General features: G+C 36.0%; 1 protein-coding gene across 1 annotated transcript in view; it reads left to right on the top strand.

Moving 5' to 3' along the window:
• Positions 1-19,532, top strand: part of DNAH7 (dynein axonemal heavy chain 7) — a 234,348-nt gene that overhangs the window by 146,554 nt on the left and 68,262 nt on the right. Inside the window, exons 44-47 of the mRNA XM_082466856.1 lie at positions 207-387; positions 2,809-2,994; positions 7,770-7,933; positions 17,468-17,622. Coding sequence (XP_082322982.1) covers positions 207-387; positions 2,809-2,994; positions 7,770-7,933; positions 17,468-17,622 — 686 coding nt within the window. The remainder of the gene's footprint in view (positions 1-206; positions 388-2,808; positions 2,995-7,769; positions 7,934-17,467; positions 17,623-19,532) is intronic.

Here is a 19,532-nt window from a genome sequence, read left to right as displayed (position 1 = left end):
GGTATCTATTTTAATAGTCATGTTTTATGTGCTGAGATCAGGTTTGACTGATTCTTAAATGAAATATAGAATATAGAAATCAGTATAGGTTATACATGAAGATGTGTTTTGAGTTATAGTAAGGATATTAGAAAAGTAAATTCAGTGATGGAAAGTACACTAGAATATTAAACATGTATTTAATTTTCCAATTTTACTTTTGGCAGAGTGGCAAAAATAGTAGCTCCCAAAAAGATAAAACTGGCTGCAGCTGAAGGGGAGCTTAAAATTGCCATGGATGGTCTCAGAAAGAAGCAGTCAGTGCTTCGGGAAGTTCAGGACAAGCTGACCAAGCTTCAGGACACACTCGAACTAAATAAACAAAAGAAGGCTGACTTGGAAAACCAGGTATAGGATAATACAGACAAATATGGGCAAATCCTCAATGATTCTAAATAAAAATGATGTTCATGCTGGCACAAACACAGCAATCCTGTTTTCTTCCTGGTCAGTGGTTGGCAAACAGTGGACCACAGGCCAAGTCCACCATTGTCAGTTTTTGTATAACCCACAAGCTAATAATGGTTTTGACATTTTTAAATGATTACATATTAAATGATTTTATAAGTACCTATATAATATCCTCATTTTTGCCTCTTGGTCCACAGAGCCTAAAATATTTACCTTCTGGCTCTTTACCCCACAAAAAGAAAAAAATTGTCAGTAATCTCTGTTGTAGATTACTAGAATATTGAGGTAGATTATTTAAATCACTCTTCATTATAAGTGAGAAAATGGAGAACCAAAATGTTAAGTGACTTAGGTTATATAAGAGTTAATAACTGATTTTCTTTGCTGTACACCTGAAACTAACACAACATTGTTAATCAACTATACTCCAATAAAATTTATTTTTTTTAAAAAAAAAGAGTTAATGGCAGAGCTGAGATGAGAACTCAACACCCAGAACCATAGTGTGTCCACTGAAAATGTTTTTAAGACTAAAATCATTGCTCTTAGATAGTGATACCATTTGCAAAAATTAATTGCTAGAGTCTGATTATGTTCCAGAAAAAAGTCAAAATATTTTATAACAGTCAACATTTATTGAGTGCTTATATTGCAAGGCACTGTTGTTCTGAGAGCAATGTATATTATCTCATTGATTCTCACAGAAGCTTTCTGAGGGAGGTAATCTTTTTGAACCATTTTGTAATAACTAAAGCACAGAAAAGTTAAGCAACTTACTCATGGTCAATGCAGCTTCTAAGCTAAGATCCAAACCCAGGCAATCTGACTCTAATAGCTATGCTCTTTCCCACTGTACTAGACTGCTTTCTGTAGGATATGTGCACATATTCTATATTTGTGCAATATGTGACATTGTGCTAATCTTAAAAATGTGACCTGTTATTAGGCATGGGTTCCAAGTGATCAGTTTTAGTTTAAATAATATAACTAAAAAATGGGTATGTGGTTGCTCACTGTAAACATTTTTCAACTGTGTTGTATGTTTGAAATAACTTTTCATAATAAAATGTTGGAAAATTATGGTAATGTAAATTGAATGCATGCATATATGTGTATTAAAAATCTACTTTTGGAAGAGAAATTTTGGCTAAATATTTTTACTTGGTGGTTTCTGATGGCAACTTTATTATAGTCCAAGACCTGATTCAACATTTTAATACTGTTGAAAGAAGAATGGGTGAAGAAAGAAACTAGGAAGCAAAAGATATTAAAGGAGGGAAAGTTAAGAGAGAAAGGTTTTTATTTAGGAAGTATCAAAAATATTACCAATTATATACCTTCTGCTTTTTTTAAACCTATCTTTAGATAAACTGATATAGTATTTTATCTTTTAATCTAAAAGCATTTATTTAATATAAATATTAATAGCATAAGAAAAAGTATAAGCCAAATTCTTATTCCAAAATAATCTAAGTGTCTCTGCTTTTATCAATTATTTACTTCCTCTGTTCATGTAAATTATTTCATTTTGAACTTTAAGATAACCTTTACTTAATCTTGTCATCTTCTAAGAATAATGATGCTAAGTCACTTAAAATTAATCAAAATAATTCAGGTATTCTATTGGAATATTGCTATTGCATGGGTTGAAATAGCTTATCCCAAAGTTTGCCATATTCATAATTACCCTTCCTCATTTTTAAAATAACATTGCTTAATTATGTATAATCAAACTTGGCTGACAGTCTTATGCACAAAGTAGGCTGTCAGCTATTGATTGATGTCCTAATTTAAGGTTAATTGCAAGTGTCTGAGTAGGTTGACACAATTTAACAACTTGAAAATTGTGCTTTGTAAGTAAGCATAAATTATTAAAACTTTTAAACATTTAACCTTTAAAATTATCATTAAATCAACCACAAGTTAAATGAGGGGAAAACGTTCATAGAATATTTAAAATAAAATGCATTTAGATTATTAAAATGGAGGGGAAACATCTATGTTTGCAAGAGGATGTCCTTTATTACTTAATTAACTTTCAGTGTCTCATACTGTAGCTCATTTCCTTAAATAGAGCTATTCTTTGCATTATATGATAAATATCTGTTATGAATTTCACAAATTATATTAAAGTACACACTTTATTATGAAAAATATTCTAAAAGGTCATGGACTTGCCAGTCTTCATAGTTAGATATTGCACATTTTTCTTTTAGAGTGTAAAAAAAAAAAAAAATTCCAGGCGTAAGTTTGTAATGTAAAAATTTATCTCTGAGGGTAAAATCTTGAAGAAATTTAAATAATTTTTTAACTTATTCTACTTGTAGATGTTGATAAAAGTTTACTTTTATTTTTGAGGTTGACCTGTGTAGCAAAAAGCTAGAACGAGCTGAAAAGTTGATCGGAGGCCTTGGGGGTGAGAAAACTCGATGGAGCCAAACAGCTCTGGAGCTGGGGCAGCTGCACATCAACCTGACAGGGGACATCCTCATTTCCTCAGGGGTCGTCGCTTACCTCGGAGCCTTTACATCTAACTATCGACAGGTAGGGAATACTCATCGACCTCTAGGGGCTCTTCCTGACCCTCCCATTACAATCAACATTAATCTTGGGGTTTTCTGTTTGTTTGTTTGGATTTTTTGGTAAGTACGAGGGAGAAAAATGTTTTCAAGTGATTTCTAGTTGTGTATTTTAATTATTCAATAAATTAGCTTGGTAGCCAAAAAAATGCTATATCAAATACTCTTCTAATTGTTTTAGAATTGTTTTAGAAACAAAAAGATCTACTTTAGAACGTAATGTGAAATGGTAGGCTCTAATGATAAAATTTCAGTTCTTAAACAAGTATAAAGGTATCGGGATTTTTTTGGGGGGCTGGGGGGTGTTTAGTCAACTACTCTCTATGAATATCAATAATAAATGATTTCCAAATGACTTCAGAAACTGAAACTTTATGGGAGGAAAAGATGAACCTACCTAAAACCCAATTGATAAGTGGCTTCTTTCCTAAGAAAATAAATACCAGGTTCCCTGCTTCGAATTCCCACCCCTTTGATGGATTCTGCCTCAGTCTTCTCCTCGACCCAACTCCTAACCCTACTTCTTCTCCCAGCTTTTTTGTTCCACTGTTCAGTTCTTTTCTCAGTGAGACCCAGCACATTCTTCAGCTCTCTCTAGGAGTACAGCCCAGGACATGGCCCTGTCAAAGCAGGAGGAGAGATTTAGAAAAATTAAAAGGAGAAGAAGGCAATGAAAATAAAGAGAAGAGAGAAATTTGAAACATTTGGCAATAGCTTCTGGTGTCAACGGAGGAGAGAAAGAGTAAATGAAAACCCACTTCTGTGTGTGGCTTTATCAAGTTTTACAAAGCATTCGCTTTGCCCGTGGTCTCAGTTGAGCTTCGCTTGAATTCAGGGCTTTCGCTTAAGTAGGGTTGATTCTTGGTGGCCACTGTTTTGGTTTGCTTGTTTGCTTTTAACCAAACTAGTTTAAAATCCTCACATTGATCATGCTTCTGTCTTTAGTCTTTTGGGTTCTGGTAGCCCTTGTCCTGGTGCATGACTTTCATATTCTTCTTAGCTTTCTGTCTTCATTTGTGTCTGAATGACTGTCTGCAGTTATGGCATTGACATCTTGTAGTTCAGATAATTAACATTTAACATGACACTATTTACCTAGTCATAGCCTTGTTTGCTCGACATTTTCAGAGACTGAGGCTTATCAAGATTAAGAAAACTGCTCAGAACCACACAGCTGGTCAATGACAGAGCAGAAATGAGACTTGTTGTCACCTGAATCCTAATTTAGCCCTCTTTCTACTCTTCTATGTCAACTTGGAAGGAAAGAAGTAGTACCTGCAGAGCCGCCTGCACTCCTCTGTTGGTTCCCAACATACCCCTGGGTGTCTGCACTGGCTCCTGTTGAGCATTACAGTACCATGCTGGAAGTCTCCAGCCAGGGCCGCTCCTCCCAACCCAGCCCTCTCTGACGACTCCTTCCGAAGCACTGCATCTTGCTTGACTCCCCAGTCACCTGCTTCCACCAGAATGGGGGCTGCCAGTTAGACCACTACACAAATGCTTCAAGGAAGCATTGAGGCCAGAACTGAGACCTTGAAATTTATGGACAGAAGCAGAGCAACATTAAGCTAGACACAAGCTCCAAGCAAAGCTCATAGCTGCTTCTGTGAACTCATGTCCACTGTCCCCACCCCTGATTCAAGAGGACACCTCGTCCCGTCCCATCTAAGAAGGCTTGAAGGCAATTTTATCCCTTCCTTGCTTTACTGTAACAACCTAGGCTTTTACTTAACTAATCTCTAACGTCATTGTTCCTTCCTTTGAATTCATTCTCTGAATCCTGCTCTGTAATCGTCTCTTTTATCTATTTCTCCTGGGTCAGGGCAGCTGGCAGTTTACGCCCCATCAAGTTTCCCATTCGATTCTAAGCACAAGGGTAATAGTGGCAACTTCAGTGCTCTGCCCAGATCCCCGCCTGGCTTCCTGTGCTTTCACGTCCAACAACCAGCACCTGTGGCTTTTTTGGCAGACTTCCCTTGGGTTCTTAGAACTCACTTTGCGCAGTGCTTGGAGAGGTAAAATTGGCTGGGAATTTACTGCCCTCTGAGGCTGGCCTTAATGAAAGACTGACAGAGGTGAGAGCCTGAAGGTCTGTCTCCCTTCCTCTGGTTGGAACAAATGCAAGGAATAATTTACACCCCCTGTAGGATTAAGGTGTAACCACCTATGCAGAACTTTGGCTGATCCCTCACCTTTTATTGGCTTCTTCCTGGTCGTTATACTCCTTCTCCTAGTATCCCTTCCTTAATAAATCATTTCAGATAAATCTTCATGTCAGAGTCTGCTATTGGGAAACCCAAGTAAGACAAAAAGGCTTTAAAACAATCTTGGTTTTTTCCTAACGTCAAAGTCTCTGGATACCAAGAGCCTGCAGTAAGTAGCTAGATCCCCTCCCGCTAAGCTTGAGTCTGAGTAGTTGTCAATTATTCATCAACCCCTTTGTAGAGTTTCTGGCACTCCTCATAATAAAATGTAGAAAATTTCCATTCTCCTAGCATAACTGGGCCCACAGTATTCGATTGTAATGCCCATGCCTATCTCCAAAACAAAATCCTACAAAGCTGTAAGGACATACAAGCCCTGGAGTTGAATTAATTTCAACTTTCTAAGAGACCTTTTCCCTACCAATAATCAAAGTCAAAACTGCTTTGGTGGTGGTAGTTACTTTCACCAAGATGGCACCCTTAATGGTCAGTTTTCCATTTCCACCAACTATCTTACCACCTGATTACGAGCCAAGGTCCTTGGCTTGTATTTTGAGATGCTTGTTCAGAGGCCCTCATGTTCATTTCACTTATTCTCTGCTGCTGCACCCTTACAGGTGTATAATTGGCCACTTCAAGTTCTAAGCCAGAGTTCATCTGTGATAACATACCACACCTGTCAACTATAGAGAGCATTCCACAGCAACTATGGCTTTCATTTTCCCTACTTCTTCCCCATATCACTGGCTACAATGCCCATACCAGCATCAAGCTGTATCTGAGAAAACCTTCAGACCTCTCCACAAAAGTCTTCAGGCCAATGAAAAATCAAAACATGCCCATAGGAACAGTGTACTAGGAGCCAGAATCAAATTGGAAATGCTGCCTGCTCCTCTACCCTACATAGCCATGCCATCTGTCCTGGTGCCAACAACCAAACCAAGTAAAAACCCAGATGATATTAAGTACTCATGAGCGTGCTGTCTTAACTCAGTTTTGAATCATGGTTAACAACTCTGAATTCCCTTCTGTGGGCAGTTTGCTAAGCCCTCACGCCAACCATTTCCCTTTTCAGGCTCTAATAGTCCTGGGTTACAATAGGCACATATCCAACTTCCAGAGGCCCCCATATACCTAACACCCAAGGATGGCCCCTTCTTCCCGGTGCCTGTGGAACTATTCAAAAGACCCAGTGGTCAGGAAGCCCTGGAAACCTAGCTAACTCCACCCCACTCTGCTTGACGTTTATAAACTGCCCCCTGCAGTTCCACCTTGCTGTTACTCTGTGTCCGGGTGCAGCCTCCTGGGTATCAGCTTTCTCTCATTTGGAGCTGTAAGTAACGAAGAGTTCTGCCTCTCATCTGTAGGAGTGTCTTTGTGTATGACCCACCATCCAAGGAAGCTTTAATCATACCTAAGATCATGTAATTATGAGACAGAAGCCTGGCAGACAATGCCTTAATCAAAATAAAAATGTCCTCCATAAATGGACAATTTGAAATCATGTGCCACTGATGAGATGCAACGAGAAGAACACAGTATCATTTCTGTGATATTCCTGCCAAAGGTGCATAACCTAAATTGACTCATGAGAGAACACCACACAGACCCAGCTGTGGGGCATTCTACAGAAAAACTGGCTAATCAGGGTCATGAAAATCATCAGCTGTCCCCAAACTGTCATAGCCTTTCACGTGCACACCGAAGGGAATGTTGGTCCAACCCACTCAGCAGGAACCCGAGGGAGACGGTAGTACCCACCACGCCCTCTCAGCTAGCTCCACTTGGCACACACGGTATCCTCATCTGCCCATGGACTGCTATAAACACCACATATATCCACCTTCTCCTTGCCTCTTTCCAACCTATTTTCTCTCCAGTCATGTCTTGCACTGTTTATGAACCATTTGATCTATAACCTCAATTTGGACCTTGATTGCTGATTTTCTGAGTGTGAACCTAAGCTTGAAGTACGCTTCTGGTTCCTGAGCATCCTAGCAAACTGTGCCCCAGGTGGGGTATCCAAAACTCCAGTATGTGCCCTGATCCTTATTGGTGCCTAATAACCCTGCTCTGGTCCCTCCCCCAGGACATGTGAGAGCCAGACACAGACGTTTTCTGTGTCCCCTACTGGTTCAAATTGGATTTACTTTTATACCACAATATTGTAGTAAGGTGTGCTGATATTTATAATTTAAAGAAAATGTGTAGAAAAACATGGTGATCTCCATGTATTTTGTCAACGGAAGTTTTGGAATCATAATTGGCAATTATTTTTTCCAGATACAAAGTTCTGAGTTCACTAGTAAGTGATCTATCTAAATTTTATCTTAACATTATATATAATTTTCATTTGAATACATAGTAGAGCTTCTAAATTATGATTTTATTTTGAAAAATATGATGAACACAAATCATTTCTGAGGTAGCGTTTCAACGATGCTTTGTAGACCCAGAGTGTAGTTGAGGAGTTTACAAGGTATTCATTTGGTAACCTCCAACCTCATTTTTATATCTTTCTGTGTATGTCTTAAAGACCCAAATCAAGGAGTGGACAAATTTGTGCAAAGGAAGAGATATCCCCTGCTCCGATGATTATTCCCTTATGAGTATTCTGGGAGAAGCAGTGACAATTCGAGCCTGGAATATTGCTGGATTACCTTCTGACTCATTTTCTATTGATAACGGGATCATCATAACGTAAGGAAAATATTTTTCTCACAAATGATCTCTATCAGTCAGTGGATTTATTTATCTGTGTACCTTTTTAACACAGCTAGTAAACTTTTATAGTATTGACAAATGTTTTACTTAACTAATTAGCTAAATTAAATATGGATAATCACTTCCTTCTCCAATTAATGTCAGAGTAGTTGAGCATTGGAGACAGTAGTAAACAAACTAAAAACCCCAGATGACTTTTGCTTAATTTTTAATCAATTTTTAGCAAATAGAACAAAACCCTGCCACAAGTAAGTGAAGTCCAAATTTTTTATTCCCATAAAATGCAGGGTTTTGTTATTATAGGTTAATGAAACATTGCAGGGATAGGTTTGTGTTGATGATGTCTTATTCCCTGCTGGGTGTGCGACCACCTTAAATGATATGGGTACATTTCTGGGTCCTGGGCTGATTGGGGCTTTTAAAAGAGTGGTGCTTTTCCTGGAATCTCCTGGTTCGTAGATAAATCCCATGGAGATTGAGCCGGGAGGATACTGGAGGTTCATCCAGCCTTAACTTTCCTCAAGGTGTTGCCTCCTAGGAGCCAAGGACATCACTCTGCCCTAGTGTGAGGATGATCATTGATTGTGTTATTTTCAAGGTCACATTACTATGGGCCTTCTATCACTGGGCCAATCTTTTTGGAGGTTTTAGCATGTTAGAAATAGCATAGGGAAACCATCAGTAGGAAACGTTCAGTTCTGTGTTACATCACTATTTTGAGTAGCTGTTACTTCACTACTGAAAAAGTAATTGATATGACAGTACTTAAAGTAAAAATGGTTGAGGCATATAAATTTTTTAAAATAGAATTAACCACTATGTGTCAAAACCAGTTATTATTAAATTTTTTGTTTGTAATATTTATGAAAATTATTCTACAAATTAAAATTCTGGTGAACAAATTTCTTTACTGCTCAGCAAATGATCCTGACACATGGATTTCTATAGCATTTATTTACTGAACTATTCTAAAAGGATTTGAAGCATGTGCAGTTTGAATATAACATAAAATAGGATAAAATCTGATGAGACCACCTAGGGATATTAAAGAGGTAGTTACTATTAGGTACTTGAGACAAGCTAATCCTTGCAGTTGGGTCCTGAATTAAGCTCACAGCTTTGCGATAACCAAGGTAAAAAAGAAAAGCTGTGTCACACAGTTCTCATTTTTCAATCAAGCAAATCATACTCAGAAAAACAAACTTTCCCAGGAACTAAACTTACATTTAATTATTTTGTTGATTTGGAGAAGAGATTATCAAGCTTTTCTTTGGCGGACTAAAATTAAGCACTGGGTACTCTTGCTCTGATAATCTAAATTAATCCAGAAGAAAAATTATAGAATCTAGATAAATGATAAATATGTACATTAGTTTGCAACTAAAACAGATTTTTAAGTGCCTTTTAAGAAGTATGGGATGGCAGCTAGTTCGTTTTTTAAATACTTAACAAGTAGGTGGCAAACAGTTTGCGTGGACGTGTAATGTGAGAATACACATTAGATGTTGACAATATGGGAGGTTTCTGAAAGTTTAGAAGTGTATCTTTTGGAAGCCTCATATATTGTTGGTGGGAATGTACATTGGTGCAGCCACTATGGAGAACAGTATGGAGATTCCTCAAAAAATTAAGAAGAGAGCTACCATATGATCCAGCCATGCCACTTCTGGGTATTTATCTGAAGAAAACAAAAACACTAATTAGAAAAGATACGTGCATCCCTATGTTCATCACAGCATTATTTATACTATCCAACAATATGGAAGTAACCCAAATGTCTCTCAACAGATGAAGGGATAAAGATGTGGTGTATATGTAAGATGAAATACTACTCAGCCATAAGAAAGATGAAATCTTGCCACTCGCAACAACATGGATGGACCTTGAGGGTATTATGCTAAGTGAAATAAGTCAGATGGAAAAAGACAAATACTGTATGATTTCGCTCCAGTGTGAAATATTAAATAAGTAGATAGATAAATAATAAACAAAACAAAACAAAGCAAACACGTAGATACAGAGAGCAGAGTAGTAGTTACCAGAGGGGGAGGGGATGGGAGTGTGGGGGGGAGGGTGAAATGGGTAAAGGGGATCAAAGATCTGGTAATGAATGGAAACTAAACCTTCGGGGAGTGAGCGTGCTGTAGAAGTCAAAATATAATATTGTACAAATAATAATAATTAATGATAATAAAATTTTATTTTAAAAGTTTCAATAGAAAAAGAAAGAAGTCCACCTTTTACTTTTGTCCAGCTGGACCAATTAACTTCAGCTAAAATAATAGTCCAACTTTGTTTTTGTTTTTGTTGTTGTTGTTGTTGCTATTGTTTCCCTCTCAGAAAAAAAAGCTTTGATTTCCCCAAACAATTGTGAATATACTTGGTCATGTCCCACATAGTAGTAGTTATGCCTTTATGGTTTTGATTTGCAATTTATATACTTTTGTTCTACCTAGGAGGACATCTATAACCTATTCCTATAACTCCATTTATCCAGCGGAGGCTGATATGCTTCTTATTTTCTAGCAAATAAATGTACCCTTTCTTTTGGGTCCAGTCATATTTCAGTAATACTGGAACTGTTGATGAACATTTCTGCTTTTAAGATTCCATATCTTTCAGTGATCTTTTTCAAGACGAACTCCCATTTGAGAGAGGTTGAAGTAGAAAATGGTTTTAATGAGCCATAACCCTTAAGTGTTTGCTATTTGTTTGTAAAAGTGTTCAAGCATTAACAAGAAGTTATGGTAGCAACCTTACTAAGTAGGAAATATTAACATTTTTCATTGTTGGCTTTTTTTTCAATGATTTTGGTAATCTTATACTGAGAGGTTTCAGTAAATAGGTTAAGGTGATCATTTTGAAGTATCAGATAAGTATCTTACTTATTTGCTAGTGTGTTCTTCCTTCCCCAGAGATACTTACTTGATAATGATAATACCTAATATGGAGCACTTACTAAGGACCTGAGCCTGTGCTAAATGCTTTTCACATACTATCTCAGATGAGGGAAGAGTCAGTAATTGAGGGAACTGGAAGAATATGTAAAATTTGGACAAGTTAGAACATAATTAACTTTTGGAGCTACTGACACTTGAAGTTTCCTTAGCTAATGAGAATTTCAAGGGCTAGTGATAACACTAAATGTAATTGGATTCTATCTAAACATTTCACAGGGAAAGTATTGGGATTGTTTAACAACTTGGTAAGTAGACCAGACCTATATCTAATATAACCCTGATTTTAAAAAATGTTTTAAGTTTTCATTTTTATAGGAGTCAGATAAATCAGGTTTATTCCAGCAACAGTAATAACTGAGAGGAACACCCACCTTTCTTTGTCTGCTTTTATCTAATTGTGTGTGTGTGTGTGTGTGTGTGTGTGTGTGTGTGTGTGTGTGTGTAAAGAGGAAAATAGCAGAACTCTTTGAAATGCTCCACTGCTATATATCCAAATTCCGTCCTTCCATGCAGACTACAGTGAACATGTATTATCATGTTAGAAGTCTGTATTTTTCAAAAACACAAAAGAGCACCAAATATTTATCCTCTCTAGACAATAATAAAAGAACAAACACTATCAAAACTTGGAGTGCTGGGTGCTATAATAATTCAGTTTCCATTTGAGAAACTATGAGAGCTCTGATCTTCAAAAGCAAACATTGTAAACTGAAGCCACAACATTGTCCTGTTTTTGAATCAAAAAGATGTTATCTTGAGGGTGTTGTTTGAAGAAAATTAATCTGATGCAGTTGTTAACTGGGTATTGAACAGTATCTCTCTTCCAACTTTTTTCTTCTTTTTCAGAATTGTTTTGTCTAGTTTTTACTTCTCAATATAAATTTTAGAATATCTACAGAAGATTCTGCTGAGATTTCGATAGGGACTGCAGAATCTATAGGTCAAAATCTGGGAAGAATTGACAACTTAGTAAGTCTTCTAATCCATGAACACAGTATATCTCTCCATTTATTTAGATCTTCTTTGATCTTTGTTGGAAGATCTTATCTATGAATTCAATTTTAAAATACTTATAGGACATTCAAGTTATCTATTTATTCTCAAGTGAGTTTTGGTAGTTTCTATCTTTCAAGAAATTGGTCCATTTCAACTAAGTTGCCAAATTTATGGGCATAGGGTTGTTTGTAGCATTCCCTTAACATCTTATTAATGTCTGCAGGGTCTGTGATAATTTTCCTTATCATTCCTTATATTGGTAATTTGTACCTTCTTTGTTTAGCTAGAGTTTGTTAAATTTTGTAGATCCTATCTAAGAACAAGCCTTTCATTGCTTTTCTCCTTTTTTTTTTTTTTTTTTTTTTGGTTTTTGTTTTGTTTGTTTGGTTGGTTTTCAATTTCATTGATTTCTTATTTAATATTTACTGTTTCTTTTCTTTTGCTTGCTTTTGACCTAAATTGCTCTTCTTTTTCTGATATCATAAGAGAGAAGCTTAAGTTACTGATTTTAGATTTTTCTTCTTTTCTAATCTATGCATTTAATGCTGTATATTTTCCATTAAGTACTGCTTTAGCTGCATAGCACAAATTTTGATACGGTGTATTTTTATTTTCATTACCTTTAAAATATTTTCTGATTTCTCTTGAGACTTTTTCTTTTTTGAACCATAGGTTATTTAAAAAATGTATTGTTTTATTTCCAAATACTTGAGAATTTTTAAGGTTTCTCTTTGTTATTTGTTTTTTAATTTTTAACTTAATTCCATTACGTTCAGAGAGCATACATTATCTAATTCCAGTTGCTTTAAATTTATTACAATTTGTTTTACAGCATAAATATGGTCTATGTGAATGTTCCATGTGCAATTGAAATATTATGGGATGGAGACTTCTTTAAATGTCAGGTTGAGTTGTTTGAGAGTGTTGTTCATATCTTCCATATCCTTGCTAATGTTCCATCTACTTGTTTCTTCATTTCTATCAGTTTTAGCTTCCTGTATTTTGGAGCTCACTTGTTGGATGCATACGCATTTAAGATTGTCATGTATTATTGATGAACTGACCCTTTTATCATTATGTATTATCCCTCTTTATCCCTGATAATTTTTCTTGTTCTGCAGTCTCCTTTTTTCTGATATTACTATAGCCAGTCCAGCTTTCTTTTGATTAGTGTTTGCATGGTATCTTTTACCATCATTTTACTTTTAATATAAATATGTTGTTATAATTGAAGTGGGTACCTTGTGGATAGCATACAGTTTGACCTTGTATTTTTCTAGTCTGACAATCTCTCTCCTTCAATTAGTAAATTTAGACAACTTTATACTTGATGTGGTTGATATCATTGAAATTAGAGCTGACATTTTATTATTTTTCTGTTTTTACATTTGGTTTTTGTTGCCCTGTTCCTCATTTCTTATTCTTTTAGATTACTTGAATAATCCACCATTTTTAGTATCATACTTTAATTTATCTATTTTTTACTATAATACTTTGCATTATTTTTTAGTACAAATTTTCACAATCTACCTAGAGATAGTTTACCACTTCAGTTAAAATGTAGAAGACTTGTAACCATGCAAGTCCCCTATACCCTCCCCTGATTATGTTATCATAGTTATATATATTATGTCTGCGTACATTGAAACTCTGCCCCCCAGACACATAATGTTAATATTTTGTCTTAGTATTTATGTATACTTTAAAGAACTTAAGAGGGGGAAATAGCCTATTATATTTACCATTTTTTGATCTTCTTTTATTTCTAAAGTTCACTGTAACATCATTTCCCTTAAGGGTGAAGAACTTTAGCATCTGTTTAGAGCAGATTTGCTGGCAAATAATTTTTTAGTTTCCTTCATTTGAGAATATTTTTTATTTTGCCTTTATTCTTGAAGGATATGTTTGGTGGACATAGAATTCTGGGTTGACATTTCTTTTCTTTCTTTTCTTTAAATATGTTCTACTCTGTTCTGTCTCCATGATTTCTGATGTAAAATCTGCGGTCTTTTGAATAATTTTCATCCAAATATAATATATCATTTTTCTCTGCTGCTTTTTTAAAAATATTTTTTCAAAATATTTTTTCTTTGGTTTTCAGCAGTTTGATTATAATGAGGCTGGGTGTGGGTGGGGGTTTTTTGTTTTTTTGGTTTCTCCTTTTTAAGGATTGAGTTTTGTGAAGCTGTAAATTTATGTGTTTCACTGAATTTGGGAAAGTTTCAACCATTTCTTCAAATGTGTTTTCTACACCAATCTCTTTCTCCTTCTTTCTGGCCTGAGTGACATGAATGTTAAACCTTTTAATATTTTCTCACAGGTCTTTGAGACCCTGTTCCTTTTTTTTCCAATCTTTTTTTCTCTTTATTATTCAAATTGGATTTTTTTTTCCCACGGGTCATCAAGTTCACCAATTGTTTCCTCTGTTGTCTCCTTTCTGTTGTTGAGTCCTTACAGTGAAGTTTTTATTACAGGTATTATATTTTTCAGTTCTAAGATTTTCATTTGGTTCTTGTTAAACTTTCTATTTCTCTGTTGATAACACCTCTCTTTCCATTTATTTCAAAAAATATTCCCCGTTACCAAATGAAGAGTTGTTATAATAACTGCTTTAAAGGTATTTTTCTAGTAAATCTAACATCTTACTTTTTCTTTAAGAATTAGTCACATTCTGGTTCTTTGTATATCAAGTAATTTTGGACTGAATCCTGTTATAGCAGCCTGAGCAGATTATGACACCCCTCAGACTCTATGCACAACAGAGGCCCCTTTTCCCAGCTCTTCTATCCAGAGAGATGGATTTTCATTCAGTGTTTTAGGTGACTGAATTACCACTGCTCTGCCATGGTAATATAGTTCTGTGGCTGGGTTGACCTGGGGGTAGGGACAGAAGAGAGAACAGAGAGATTCCCCCCACCCCTACTCTCTGGCTCGCACATGATCATTTTCTCCATCTTCTACATTGAGTTTTTGCTACCTGTGCCTGCTGCACAGTTCCCCCCATTAGGCCTGTTCTCAGACCAAAGCCAGAAGATAAGGAGAAAACACACACACGCACACACACAAGAAAGTCACCACCCCCTTATTGGTCATTACTCAAGTTTTAACTTTTTTCCCATTCACTTCTTATTACTTACTTTTTAGAATCTGCAAGTAGTTGATTTTTGTATTTTATCCTAAAGTTTTCATTGTAATCAGTGACAGAGGTAGGCTATAGTGGATTTTACCCAGTTTGGTCAACACCAGAAGTCCTTTCCTCTAATTTTGAGATGGTGTTCTTTGGACCAGTCTTCTCCATGCAGGGATAATCTCTTATAAAATATCCATTTTTAGAATGAGTTAACTTGTATGGTGTTTGTCAGATGTTCTTTTTGCTGTTCCTACTTCAGCGGATCGTCATATGCAAGCTTTATTTGATCTAGGAAAAGAGGAAAAAGAAGAATCAGCATGGACTCGTCCCTTAAAGAATATACAATTTAGTTGGGTGATGCAGCTAATAAATTATAGAATTACCATAATAGAATATTATCATTATATGAAAGTACCATAAATGTAATATGGATGAATGGCTAAAGAAGTTCAGTGAGAAAAGAGATCAAGACAGGCTTTGTGGACTGCATAGCATTTGAGTTGACCTTGAAATGTGAGTAGTACTTGAACATGAAAGGATGGGGAAGAAGTGCATTTTGGACAAAGAAACAGCATGAACAGGGGTATTGTGGCTAAAAAAAATGTGGAAGCAACAGAAAGAAGAGTGAGTCATTTCAGTTTCTTTAGGGAAGCATAAATGCTGTCTAAAGCTCACATAATCCTCCAACCTTAAAAATATTTCCAAAATGTAACAGAATGAAACTTTTACATATAAGTTTTGTTTCTAATTTCCCTCTTACTCCCTTTAGTTTCTTATGGATATGATTCCCTTTTTATTAGTTGTTTGCATCTACTCTTTTCATCTCATTTCTTCCTAAATATAATTAATATTATAATATGAATTCTGTCCCCCCACCCCCTACAAAATCATATGTTGAAGATATAACCCACTGTGTGATTATATCTGGAGACAGGGCCTCAAGGAGGTAATTAAGGTTAAATGAGGTCATAAGGGTAGAGCCCTCATCCAGTAGGACTGGTGTCCTTGTAAGAAAAGGAAGAGGCACCAGGGTTGTGCGTACAGAGCAAAGGCCACTTGAGGGCACAAGAGGCTGTGTTGTCTGCAAGCCAAGGAGGGAGACCTCTGCCAGCACCTTGCTATTGAACTTCCAGCCTCCAGAATTGTTAGAAGACAAATTTCTGCTGTTTGACAGTCTGTGGTGGTTTGTTATGGCAGCCCAAGCTCACTAATACATTATATAATGCTTATATTGGAGGACTGTGGTTCCTTCCATTTGGGACAAATGATCCGATGAAATACTAAATTTGTGTTGTAATGAGATGGAATCGAATAGATTATCCTGATTCATCCCCATCGGTTTTTTTTTTTTTTTTTTGCCCCAGTCACCTTTTATTTTCTCCTCCTGTTCTTCTGATGCTCAGCATGAATTTGCTGTGCTCACTTTTGGAAGAGTTGACAGTATCTTTAGGAAACTGGCCAAAATTACAACTTGTGTTTACGGAAACTTCTGAGAGAAAGAAAAAGAACAGTGATCTTAATGCTGATTACATTTCACAGCAGATAGAAAGCTCTGTGGTTGGATACCATGTCGTGATGGCAGATACTGGTTAACTCTTTGTGACCCAACAACACCCTGGGCAGTAAACTGGGCGCCTTGTGGTGGTTCACTGCTCTTGTTCTTATCCTAAAAGGGAGATGTGAGTGAGAATAAAGCAATAAGTATGAGCTCTCTCATAGTGCAAAAACCCTGACTTTCATAGAATATATTTGTGTTCATAAGAAGCTTGCAATCTCTAGACAAGTATGTAGTGAACTACATATGTGACATTAAATATACAGCTGTTTGAAACAATTACTGGGTCAACAATTGTGTTAACACTTAAGGATCGATGGTTATTATGAAGATTAGGTGATATAAAATTTTGCTTCTCACCATTTTTTTTAGACCACTGTATCTTTAATGGTCTAGATTTCAAATAGAGATGTGATGTCTCCATCCTTTCTCTTTCCCTCTTGTGCAAATGACAGCAGATAGAAGTTGAGGAAATGAAGTGGCTTGCCCAAGGTCACAGAAGTAATTAATGGCAGGGCCTAGTGAAGAATTGGAGTTTCCTGATTTCTAGTACTCTTGATGGTTATCATTGTGACTTAATTAGCAAGAGCAGCAAACATTTTCAAAAATATAATTTAACACTTAGAGAATTGTAATTTTCCAAAAGGAGTAAAAGAACTTGTGTTAAGTTTGCCAGATGGCTTTTGTAGTTGCCGTTCTAGTAGCCTTCTCAATTTAAATGTCTCTGCTTCAAGAACACAGTTTCTCAAAACAAGCTAAAAAGTAAAATAATAATATAAAGTATAAACTGTAAGAAAGTGATGCATGCCTCTTAAATAGCATAAAGACAGATCATGGCTTGACCAGCATCGTCTTTCTTTCCCTTTCAGGAACGCAAGAAGGTGGCCTCTGATGATAGATCCTCAAGGTCAGGCTAATAAATGGATCAAGAACATGGAAAAAACCAATAGTCTTCACCTAATTAAATTAAGTGACCCTGACTATGCCAGGACTCTGGAAAATTGCATCCAGTTTGGCACCCCTGGTATGTACTTGAATAACAAGCATATATTACAGAATTGCCTGGAGAGGGCACAATTAACCCAAAATGATGTAGGGCTTTTTTTTTTTTTTTTTTTCCTTTTCAAGATATTTGTGTCAGACTCATTTTAAATGATTACTTTGTTAATATCTTTCGTTATTTATTGGTAATGAATCAAGTGAGAACTTTAGAGATTATAGTTCTAACAGGTTAGGATGCTTTCTTTGTCTCAAGATTCATTTGGGATACGTCTTCTAATTTAGCTGTTTTAATTTTTATCTGTTGTTTGCCATTCTTTAGTTCTCATTATAGCTCCACTTCTGCAATTAAAAGGGCCACTTGATATGCCAAAAGTATTTTTTTTTTAATTGAACCCAGTGTTTATATTTAGTTTATTTATTTTTTAAATTTATGGCTGTGTTGGATCTTCGTTTCTGTGCGAGGGCTTTCTCTAGTTGTGGCAAGCGGGGACCACTCTTCATCGCGGTGCGCGGGCCTCTCACTGTCACGGCCTCTCTTGTTGCGGAGCACAGGCTCCAGACACGCAGGCTCAGTAGTTGTGGCTCACGGGCCCAGCTGCTCCGCGGCATGTGGGATCTTCCCAGACCAGGGCTCGAACCCGTGTCCCCTGCATTGACAGGAAGATTCTCAACTACTGCGCCACCAGGGAAGCCCTCAAAAGTATTTTAACACAATATTAGTCCAACTATCTCTTTGTTCTTCTCTCGACTTATCCTACAAAAGTGGCAGAGAAGTGAGTGCACATTTTACGTGGCTGACTATTATCTGCCGTTTACAATGGAGAGATTAAAAACATGACGAGAATTTTTCAGTGAAGCTCTATGCACAGGTCACATTTGTCAAAACAAAAGCCAAAATGCTTATGATTTGAGTATGTTGGGGTTATTAGTCACATTTTGAATTCATGTTACCTATTAAATTTTGACTATTTACTTAACCAAGTAAATTGCCAACATTATGAAAGGACAATATATTTAGCCCCAGGACAAGTTTGGCAAATCCCAGTTGCTAATAGAATGAGTGTTACATGGAAGAATCAAAAGAGATATACCAAATAGACTTACAGACAGTTTATTTTTGCATATTAATAATGAGTTAGTCTTTAAAATGTTAATTATAATTTTAGGCTTGGTTTGGGTGAGCATGAAATGAAAAAAATCTATGTCTACCTACAAAATGTTGTGTTTATATATATGGACACACAGACACACAAATAGTATTTCATTCATCCAACTGGTGTTCTTGGAGTATAGTATAATGATATGGAGTTACCAAAAAAGGGACAACCTGATCTCTACTATCAAATATCTTGCTTGTTAAATGGGCAGGATCAGACAATATATGTAACTGTTATAAAAATAGAAAGTGGACATACTTCACTAACCCTTGTTAGGACCACTGTGCACTTCTGGAATCAGAGTACCTGCCTCTGTTACTTAGTACTTGGTTGCAGTGACCTTTCTAAGACTCAGTTTCCCCATTTATACTTTGACCATATAGTGTGAGGAAGAAATGAGTTACTGTAATTTGGGTACTTACAACAGTGTCTCATAAGCTCAATTTATATTTTTTGTTTGGGGATTTACTATGTGGTTTATGTATATTATCTTTTTTTATTATCTCTTAATTATATTAGAATCATACATAATTATTTTGTATAATAAGAGAGACACAGATGGTGAGCTATGAATATTTAGAGCAATCAGGGAAGTTTTTTTTTAAATTTTTATTGATGTATAGTTGATTTACAATGTTGTGTTAGTGTCAGGTGTACAGCAAAGTGAATCAGTTATACATATATATACATACATTCTTTTTCTGATTCTCTTCCCATACAGTTATTACAGAATATTGAGTAGAGTTCTCTGTGCTATATAATTAGTTATCTATTT

The sequence above is a fragment of the Balaenoptera physalus genome, assembly GCF_965194825.1.
Source record: "Balaenoptera physalus genome assembly, chromosome: 6".
Taxonomy (NCBI): Eukaryota; Metazoa; Chordata; class Mammalia; order Artiodactyla; family Balaenopteridae; genus Balaenoptera; species Balaenoptera physalus.
Note: the sequence above shows the minus strand (reverse complement) of the source record. Positions and strands in the feature narration are given on the sequence as shown.